Below are 10,756 nucleotides of genomic sequence, written 5' to 3' on the forward strand. Positions count from 1 at the left end.
TTCTCCGGGGTCTGACTTCGTTCTTCTGTCCTCCGTCTTACTGGAGCCCTCTGGTCACTCCAGGAACACCAAACACCAGACTTCTTGAGTTGGGGCAGGAGCCGGTGGGAAGGGCTCGATCCTGTTTCCGTGGGCTTATTGTACTTTGAACACCGGGGATGTTTCATTGATGTCACCCACTGCAAGCCCGCTTGTGGGGAGGGACAGTATTAAAGCCAAATTATAATTATAAGTAAATATATAAACAGTTTAGAAAAACAGATGAGCAGCGCTAGGCCGTTTCATAGCAGGTTATTCTAACTGGTGGGTGCATAATAGATCATTATAACTTGGTGCGGAAAAGATTTATCCTCCTTTGCGCATAAAATAGAAGCTTCCCTAAAAGCAGGAGGTACAGTCAGGACCTGTGAAAGCCCCATGGCTCATTGACAGAGTCTGAATATGGCACCAGGCTTGCTGTCGTGGTTAAGAGGGGCTGCCTCTAATCTGGAGAGGCGGGTTTGAGTCCCTCTTCCTCCACATGCAACCAGCTGGGTGGCCTTGGGCTTGTCACAGTCCTGATAGTTCTGTTCTCCCAGCACAGTTCTTTTCAGCACTCTCTCAGCCCCACCTACCTCGCAGGGTGCCTGTTGTGGGGAGTGGACAGGAAAGTGATTGTAAGCCGCTTGGAGATGCCTTAGGGCAGGGAAAATGTGGGTATAAGAACGAACACGGAATAAAATAGTTTTAGACCAAGCCCTATGGAGATAGGTTGAGGGACTTGGGAATGTTCAGCCTGGAGAAAAGGAGGTTGAGAGGGGACATGATAGCCCTCTTTAAGTATTTGAAAGGTTGTCACTTGGAGGAGGGCAGGAGGCTGTTTCTGTTGGCTGCAGAGGAGAGGACACAGATACAGGGCAAGGAAATCCCCGGCCATGACAAGTGTGGGTTGATGTTTGAGACACGGGTTGGGGGGAGAGAGAAATGCCGTGGTCTTCCACCAGGGGGCACTCAGACTTTGCGCTGTCCAGGTTTGGAAGCCGCCAGCCCCAAAGGCAGCGCCTAATCCGTTTTCTGCACTCCCTCGCAGGACGGGCGCTGCTTGGCTCCATCCTGTGTTGACCGAGCGAGTCTGCAGACAGGCCCAGTGCCCTGGGGCAGGGAGGGAGCCTTCCGTGAGAGAGCCCCTCCGGCAAGCAGGGACCTGGAGCAACTCCAGCCCCCTGCCGGAAAGCTCTGGGGAGAGGGAGGCAGCAGAACAGGGTCCTCGTTGGGCTTGGGCAGAACCCGCATACTACCTACTGCATGGCCCACACAAAGAGACGCCCCTGATGAAGGGGCTTGGGGACCCAAGAAGAAGAAGGAGAAGAAGGAGGAGGAGGAGGAGGTTTTGTGCCCTTTACTACCTGAAGGAGTCTCAAAGTAGCTGACAAACACCTTTCCTCTCTGCACAACGGATGCCCTGAGAGGTGGGAGGGGGCTGAGAGAGCTCTCAGAGAACTGGGAATGGCCAGGGGACACCCAACTGGCTGCAGGTGGAGGAGGATTGAGGAATCAAACCCAGCTTTCCGGCCGATGCTCTTAACCACGACAGCAGGCACAAGTTCTGTTATCTTTGCTGCTCTTTGTTCTCTTTGGAATTCGCATAAATGAAGGAGAGTGCATGCACAGGAAAGCTTATGCCCAGGACAAATCTTTGAAAGCGGCTTCCAATCGCCCTGAGATTACTGAAGAAGAAGAAGAGTTGGTTCTTATATGCCGCTTTTCTCTACCCGAAGGAGGCTCAAAGTGGCTTCCAGTCGCCTTCCCTTTCCTCTCCCCACAACAGACACCCTGTGAGGGAGGGGAGGCTGAGAGAGCCCTGAAATTACTGAAGAAGAAGAAGAGTTGGTTCTTATATGCCGCTTTTCTCTACCTGAAAGAGTCAAAGCGGCTTCCATTCGCCTTCCCTTCCTCTCCCCACAACAGACACCCTGTGAGGGAGGGGAGGCTGAGAGAGCCCTGAGATTACTGAAGAAGGAGAAGAGTTGGTTCTTATATGCCGCTTTTCTCTACCCGAAGGAGGCTCAAAGTGGCTTCCAATCGCCTTCCCTTTCCTCTCCCCACAACAGACACCCTGTGAGGGAGCGGAGGCTGAGAGAGCCCTGAGATTACTGAAGAAGAAGAAGAGTTGGTTCTTATATGCTGCTTTTCTCTACCCCAAGGAGGCTCAAAGCGGCTTACAGTCGCCTTCCCTTTCCTCTCCCCACAACAGACACCCTGTGAGGGAGGGGAGGCTGAGAGAGCCCTGAGATTACTGAAGAAGGAGAAGAAGAGTTGGTTCTTAGATGCCGCTTTTCTCTACCCGAAGGAGGCTCAAAGTGGCTTCCAATCGCCTTCCCTTTCCTCTCCCCACAACAGACACCCTGTGAGGGAGCGGAGGCTGAGAGAGCCCTGAGATTACTGAAGAAGAAGAAGAGTTGGTTCTTATATGCTGCTTTTCTCTACCCCAAGGAGGCTCAAAGCGGCTTACAGTCGCCTTCCCTTTCCTCTCCCCACAACAGACACCCTGTGAGGGAGGGGAGGCTGAGAGAGCCCTGAGATTACTGAAGAAGGAGAAGAAGAGTTGGTTCTTAGATGCCGCTTTTCTCTACCCGAAGGAGGCTCAAAGTGGCTTCCAGTCGCCTTCCCTTTCCTCTCCCCACAACAGACACCCTGTGAGGGAGCGGAGGCTGAGAGAGCCCTGAGATTACTGAAGAAGAAGAAGAGTTGGTTCTTATATGCTGCTTTTCTCTACCCCAAGGAGGCTCAAAGCGGCTTACAGTCGCCTTCCCTTTCCTCTCCCCACAACAGACACCCTGTGAGGGAGGGGAGGCTGAGAGAGCCCTGAGATTACTGAAGAAGGAGAAGAAGAGTTGGTTCTTAGATGCCGCTTTTCTCTACCCGAAGGAGGCTCAAAGTGGCTTCCAATCGCCTTCCCTTTCCTCTCCCCACAACAGACACCCTGTGAGGGAGCGGAGGCTGAGAGAGCCCTGAGATTACTGAAGAAGAAGAAGAGTTGGTTCTTATATGCTGCTTTTCTCTACCCCAAGGAGGCTCAAAGCAGCTTACAGTCGCCTTCCCTTTCCTCTCCCCACAACAGACCCCTGTGAGGGAGGGGAGGCTGAGAGAGCCCTGAGATTACTGAAGAAGGAGAAGAAGAGTTGGTTCTTATATGCTGCTTTTCTCTACCCGAAGGAGGCTCAAAGGGGCTTCCAATCGCCTTCACTTTCCTCTCCCCACAACAGACATCCTGTGAGGGAGGGGAGGCTGAGAGAGCCCTGAGATTACTGAAGAAGAAGAAGAAGAAGTTGGTTCTTAGATGCCGCTTTTCTCTACCCGAAGGAGTCTCAAAGCGGCTTACAGTCGCCTTCCCTTTCCTCTCCCCACAACAGAGGCTGAGAGAGCTCTGACAGGGCTGCTCTGTGAGAACAGCGCCATCAGTGCTGTGGGGAGCCCAAGGTCACCCAACTGGCTGCATGTGAAGGATCGGGGAATCAAATGCAGCTCGCCAGTTTAGAAGCCACATTCCTAACCACCACACTGGCACTGGCACTTTAAGTCCTGGACTCCAAACTTTGTTCTAAGCTTCCATTGGGAGGGAACCTACCCCCCAAATGAAGGAGCAGTACATAAGCCTAATAAACAAACAAACAAACAAATAATCCTGCAGGTCATTTCAGAGGGTAGCCGTATCAGTGGCGTTGAACAGCTAGATTTGGGCCCGTCAGCATCTTAGGCTGAGCGTCAAAGAATTGAAGCTTTTGAACTCTGGTGCTGGAGAAGACTCTTGCGAGTCCCTTGGACTGCAAGGCGAACAAACCGGTCAGTCCTAGAGGAGATCAGCCCTGACTGCTCCTTAGAAGGCCAGATCCTGAAGATGAAACTCAAATACTTTGGCCACCTCATGAGAAGGAAGGACTCCCTGGAGAAGAGCCTAATGCTGGGAGCGATCGAGGGCAAAAGAAGAAGGGGACGACAGAGAATGAGGTGGCTGGATGGAGTCACTGAAGCAGTCGGTGCAAACTTAAATGGACTCCGGGGAATGGTAGAGGACAGGAAGACCTGGAGGATCATTGTCCATGGGGTACCTTGGACTGCAAGGCGAACAAACCGGTCAGTCCTAGAGGAGATCAGCCCTGACTGCTCCTTAGAAGGCCAGATCCTGAAGATGAAACTCAAATACTTTGGCCACCTCATGAGAAGGAAGGACTCCCTGGAGAAGAGCCTAATGCTGGGAGCGATCGAGGGCAAAAGAAGAAGGGGACGACAGAGAATGAGGTGGCTGGATGGAGTCACTGAAGCAGTCGGTGCAAACTTAAATGGACTCCGGGGAATGGTAGAGGACAGGAAGACCTGGAGGATCATTGTCCATGGGGTACCTTGGACTGCAAGGCGAACAAACCGGTCAGTCCTAGAGGAGATCAGCCCTGACTGCTCTTTAGAAGGCCAGATCCTGAAGATGAAACTCAAATACTTTGGCCACCTCATGAGGAGGAAGGACTCCCTGGAGAAGAGCCTAATGCTGGGAGGGATCGAGGGCAAAAGAAGAAGGGGACGACAGAGAATGAGGTGGCTGGATGGAGTCACTGAAGCAGTTGGTGCAAAATTAAATGGACTCCGGGGAATGGTAGAGGACAGGAAGGCCTGGAGGATCATTGTCCAGGGGGTCGTGATGGGTCGGACACGTCTTCGCACCTAACAGCAACAGCGTCTTAGAGGCCATCCGGGAAGGTTTTCTGGCTCTGGGCTTCCCAGCGTCCCTGTTCCCCAAAAGCTCTCTGAGGTGTCCTGGGACTCGGATCGCGCTAGCCATGTCAATGTGTGTCAGGCAGGCTGCTGGCCTGTGAGGCCCTATGTGTCAGGATTGTAGAATCTCTGTCATAAATTAGCCTGAGTTCCTCCATGTCAGTTATACTGCTTAATTGAACCTGGCGCCTGCTAGCCCCGGCCTTGTAGTTTGTAGCAATAAAATAGAATAGTGATGTTATTCTAACCTTATCTTGTTATGGGCACACAGGGTTGTTGTCAATTCTCTCAAGGATGGGAGTTTGGAATCCTGTTGTTGTTTCACATATGTCTTTTCTCACTAACCCCCCTCCTTGGGAACTGTCAAGTTTTGGGCGGGAGAAATGTATTGATAAGCTGAGGCAAATCTGGCTTCGAGTCAGATTTGACTTTCAGTCCAATGCGTATAGTGCTAATCAATGAAACTATTTTTCTTTTGAATAAGTTTTGTTGTGAGTTTCCTGTGCGTCTGACATCAAGTCAAATCTCACAACTCCTTTCACCTGCAAAATGCAGGGCGAGGGACATACTTTTTCTGAGCAGGGAGAGGGCCTGGATTGGGACCTCTCCCAGGGCGACGGCGCGAGTGCCGGCCCGCACAGCTCGGGCATGATGCGGGCAATCTCGGGGACAACCCCGGGGCCCGAGGAATTTTTGGAACGACACGTCACCCAGCGCAGGCGATTGTCTAAATACGACCGCCCTACTGGGGATGAGAGGTGGCCGGAGCACCTGGGACTGCCTAGCTACGCGCTGGAGCCTGTGGGTGAGACACAGGACTTGCAGTACAAGCTGGACAGGGTGACTAACTGGCTGCAGGATCTTTCGGGTCGGTTGGATCCGGAGGAGAAGCGCCGAACGCAACGCCTGCTGAAGGAAGTGCGTGGTGGTGGTGCGCACGATACCAGCCTGCGGCGAGTGAGTGGTGGGCTTGCACTGCGGGAGCACGGCATGGCGGACACGCAAGCGGCAGCGGATGCTGAGGCGTTGGCCAGGGCCAGGGCGCAGCTGGAAATCGAGGCGGAGGCAGAGGCTCGAGCGAGAGCGCAACGCGAACAAGAAGGCGAGGGCGAGGAGCGAGAGGACGAAGGCGGCGCGGGCGGCGACGGAGCCGGAGGAGACGGCGCGGACGGAGGCGAGGACGCAGCGGCGGCGGCAGCAGCGGCGGCGGCGGCGGACGTTGCGGGAGCCGAGGCGGCGGCGGCAGCAGCGGCGCGCGAAGCGGCGCGAGCGGCAGCGCGAGCAGCGGAGGCAGCCCGGGCGGCGGAACGAGCAAGAGTGGCGGCGGGGAGAGGACGAGGCATCGGCCGCGGTGCAAGACCCCCAGCACCGGCCCCGGCACCGGCGGATTGGGGCCCGGGGCGCCTACCAGCCCACCTCCGGGGTGTGGAGATGCGGAGCACCTACAAATTCAAGGCTAAGTTTTCCGGAGACCCCTCCGATTTTCCTACGTTTCTGGTGCACCTCCAGGCCTACATGATGGAAATGGGGTTCACTTTCCAGGACGATGCTGAGAAAGTGCGTTTCGTGGGCCAAGCCCTAGAAGGCAAAGCAGCCAAGTGGTTTGTGGACTTGTACCGCTATCACCCCCAAGCCATTCGTGACTACAACCATTTCATGAGAGCCCTGCGCCAGATGTACGTGGAACCGTTCGAGCGAGAAACCGCGGAGAAGAAACTCAGGGCTCACCGGCAAGGGAAGTTGTCAGTGGTCGAGTACGCCAGGGAGTTTAAAGAGCTGGCTTCCTCGGTGCCGGACTGGACGGAGCCCCAACGCGTGCTGTCGTTTGTGGGGGGCCTCAATCCTACTCTGGCAGACAAATGCCTCCTCCTGGAAGACCCGCTTACAGTCGAAGGTTGGGTCCAATTGGCTGGGGAGATGGAAAATCGATTGGAGCGAGCTTCGATGGTACAAGTCCTGGCAGGCAAAACCGTGGCGAAAACCTCCACCCCGGCGAAAACCAAGCCCCGAGCCAAGTTGGAGCCGTCTGAGCGCACCCGGCGCATGGAAAAAGGGCTGTGCTTGGGTTGTGGCCAAGCGGGGCACTTTCTCGCAAATTGCCCCACAAAAGCAACAGCGACCCCGAGGGCCGTGAGCAGCGCCCCACCGAAAGCCCAGCCCGCCAAGAAAACTACTCCCAAGAAAAGTGCCAAGTCTCTCCTGGTGCCAGTGGCTGCCGTGCCAGCAGTGGACGACTCGGAGGAGGGAAGCGGGCTGGAGGACGAGGATCAAGCCGAGGAGCAGTCGGGAAACGAGGACGGTCTGCTGTAAAGGCGCCCCGCCAGCAGGCCGCCAACAGGGGCAAACGCGTGGTGAGTGATTCCCCCTTACTACTCCTACCTGCCAAGCTCTCCAACCCCAAGTCGGGGAAAACAGTGGGGGTCCGGTGTATCGTGGACTCAGGGTGCACCCAATCCCTAGTGAGCCCGGCACTGGCCGAGACTTTGGGGGTGGGAAAGGTGCCGCTGAGGGAACCCTTGCCCATCACCCAATTGGATGGGAAATGTGCTCCCGGAGGGGAGGCCACGGCGAAAACGCGCCCAATGGACTTGGACATAAAAAAACATTGGGAGCAAATCCAGCCTTTGGTAGCCCCTCATTCTGCCTTCCCTTGTGTGTTAGGGTTGGATTGGCTGAAGGAACATGACCCCCTAGTGAAGTGGAAAGAAGGGACCGTGGACTTTACCTCTCCCGCCTGCGAGCAGCACGCTCGACTGCGGGATTCCCCACTGACGGGGGTTGTGGCCGCTTTGGGATCGGGGGGGACAGCGCTCCCTCCTGAGTATCAAGACTTTGCTGATGTGTTCGCGGAGGTAGAGTGCAACCAACTGCCCCCCCACCGTAAAACTGACTGTGCCATTGAATTAAAGAAAGGGGAACCACTCCCCAAAGCCAAACTTTATTCCATGAGCCCCCGGGAAATGGCGGAGCTTAGGGAATTTTTGGATAAGAACTTGGCGAGGGGTTTTATTAGACCGGCCACATCTTCATTGGCGGCCCCGGTCCTTTTTGTAAAAAAGAAGGACGGTTCGCTACGTTTGTGTACTGACTACCGTGGGTTGAATGCGGTCTCCACCTGCAATGCCTACCCGCTCCCCCTGATAAAAGACTTGTTGGGCCACTTGGGGAAGGCACGAATTTTTACGAAATTGGATTTGAGGGAAGCCTATTACCGAGTTCGGATCAAGAAGGGGCACGAATATCTAACGGCTTTTAACACCCCCCTGGGGCAATTTGAGTACACCGTAATGCCGTTCGGCCTCGCCGGCGCTCCGGGCGTGTTCATGAATATGATTAATGAAATTATGCATGATTTATTGTACCAAGGGGTGTTGGTTTACATTGATGATATTCTTGTCTATTCTGAGAATGTTGAGAGTCATGCTGATCTGGTACGCGAAGTGCTCAACCGCTTGCGGAAGCACCGATTGTTTGCTAAACTGTCTAAATGTGAGTTCCACCGCGATGCGGTGGAGTTTCTGGGGTTCCGTGTCTCCCAAGCGGGGATTGAGATGGACCCTGGCAAGGTGCGTGACTTGCTGGCTTGGGAACCTCCCCGCACCAGGAGGCAACTGCAAAGCTTCCTAGGGTTCGCTAATTTTTACAGGACTTTCATCCCCAATTTTGCCAAAGTGGCGCTGCCCCTCACTGACTTGTTGAAAACCAAACAGGGGGGAAAAACGGCGAGCCGCCCGGGGACGCCCCTTCTGTGGACTCCCCCCTGTCAAAACGCATTCGACAAACTAAAGTTGTTGTTTACGTCCGAACCAGTATTGGCCCATGCTGACCCTTCTAAGCAATTTACTGTACAAGTAGACTCCTCGGACGTAGCAATGGGGGCCGTGATCCTCCAAGAGGGGGAGGACGGAAAGTTACACCCGCTGGCCTATCTGTCTAAGAAATTCTCGGGGGCAGAGCGAAATTGGGCAATTTGGGAAAAAGAGGCGGCTGCAGTAAAACTGGCCCTTTCCACCTGGAGGCATTGGCTAGAAGGATCCGCGATCCCATTTGTAGTCTGGACGGATCATAAAAACCTTCAGGCACTTAAGCAGCCCCGATCGCTTTCCGCCAAGCAAATGAGATGGGCAGAGTTTTTCGCCCGTTTCAACTTCTCCCTAAAGCATCTGCCGGGTAAAATGAACTTTTTGGCAGATGCATTATCACGCCTGCCCCAGTACAACAGCAAACGAGACCCATTGGTAGACACCGTTTTTACCCCCGCCCAACTAGGGATGGCCGCCGTGACGCGCAGCCACGTAAAGACTGATACGCCCATCCCAGGGGGCTGGGTCCAGAAGGAGATGTCACAAGATCCGGAGTTTGGCTCCCTCCGCCCTGATCTGACTGAGAAGGGGGGGCTCTTTTTTAAGGGCGAGAGACTCTTTGTTCCTGTTGCGGCCAGGGGAAAAGTTTTGAAACTTTGCCACGACGCAAAAACTGCTGGACACTTTGGTTTTGTGAAAACTCTGCACCTAGTCAGGAGACAATATTGGTGGCCGTCCCTGCGCAAAGATGTGGAGAAATATGTGCAGGGATGCCCTATTTGTGTATTGCCTCAAAACCGGTTGGAGGCAAGAAAAAGGGGCTATTGCAACCACAGCCCACCCCCTCTCGTCCATGGACAGATGTCACTATGGACTTTATTACGGACCTCCCTCCCAGCCATGGGAACACCGTTATATGGGTGGTAGTGGATGCTTTTTCCAAACAGGCTCACTTCATTCCCTGCACGGGAGTGCCTTCAGCACCAAAATTGGCTTCTCTTTTCATTGAACACGTGGTACGTCTGCACGGGATCCCGACACGTGTCCTGACGGATCGGGGCCCCCAGTTCGTTTCTAAGTTTTGGAGGGAACTCCTGAGACTTTTGGGGGTGGAGCAAGCCCTCACTTCGGGCTATCACCCTGAATCAAATGGCCAGACCGAAAGGGTAAACCAAATCCTGGAACAGTACTTACGTTGTTTCATCAATCACCAGCAGGACAATTGGGTCTCTTTATTACCGATGGCTGAATTTGCCTACAACAATGGGGTTCATGCCTCAACTGGGGTATCACCTTTCAAAGTAGTGTATGGGACTGATTTGGCAACAGCCCCCACCTGGGAGCTCAACTCCACTGAGGCTCCTGACATAAATAAATGGGCAGCCACCATCAGTACAGGTTGGCCAGAAATTGTAGCTAGCCTCAAGGAGGCAAAACAAGCCTATAAAGCTCAAGCGGATAAGAAAAGGGTACCTGCACCTGACTGGAAAGTGGGAGACCTGGCCTATTTGTCTACTAAGAACCTGAGGTGCCAACAGAAGTCAAAGAAACTTGGCCCTAAATACGTGGGGCCATTTAAAGTGATAAAACTGATTAATACTGTGACTGTTGAGCTAGCTTTACCAAAGACTTATAGGAATGTGCATCCGGTTTTTCATTCCAGCCTGCTGCGGAGAGCTCCGGTCCCTGACGAGTGGCACCCTCCTCCAGACCAGCCTGTGCCAATTTTCATCGATAAAGACACCCACTATGAAGTCAACCAAATTTTAGACTCTCGTTTGCACAAGGGTCGCCTTCAATATCTGGTCGATTGGAAAGATTTCCCCTCGGGGGACAAAGAGTGGGTGGAGGCAAGGAATGTGAAGGCACCCCGCCTTCTCCGGGCTTTCCATCGAGCATTTCCGGATTGTCCCCGCCCGGTAGATGCCGGCTAGATGGAGGAGTGAAGTTTGTTTTAATGCGGAGGGATGTCAGGATTGTAGAATCTCTGTCATAAATTAGCCTGAGTTCCTCCATGTCAGTTATACTGCTTAATTGAACCTGGCGCCTGCTAGCCCCGGCCTTGTAGTTTGTAGCAATAAAATAGAATAGTGATGTTATTCTAACCTTATCTTGTTATGGGCACACAGGGTTGTTGTCAATTCTCTCAAGGATGGGAGTTTGGAATCCTGTTGTTGTTTCACATATGTCTTTTCTCACTAACCCCC

General features: G+C 53.8%; 1 protein-coding gene across 1 annotated transcript; it reads left to right on the forward strand.

The window, feature by feature from the left end:
• The first annotated feature begins 5,119 nt into the window (after positions 1-5,119).
• Positions 5,120-10,330, forward strand: LOC143829153 (uncharacterized). Its single transcript, XM_077319573.1, has 2 exons — positions 5,120-7,097; positions 10,213-10,330. The coding sequence occupies exon 1, from the start codon at positions 5,296-5,298 to the stop codon at positions 7,054-7,056; it is 1,761 nt and encodes a 586-aa protein (XP_077175688.1). The 5' UTR covers positions 5,120-5,295; the 3' UTR covers positions 7,057-7,097; positions 10,213-10,330.
• Positions 10,331-10,756: the final 426 nt, after the last annotated feature.

This window comes from Paroedura picta, chromosome 1, assembly GCF_049243985.1.
Source record: "Paroedura picta isolate Pp20150507F chromosome 1, Ppicta_v3.0, whole genome shotgun sequence".
Lineage (NCBI taxonomy): Eukaryota > Metazoa > Chordata > Lepidosauria > Squamata > Gekkonidae > Paroedura > Paroedura picta.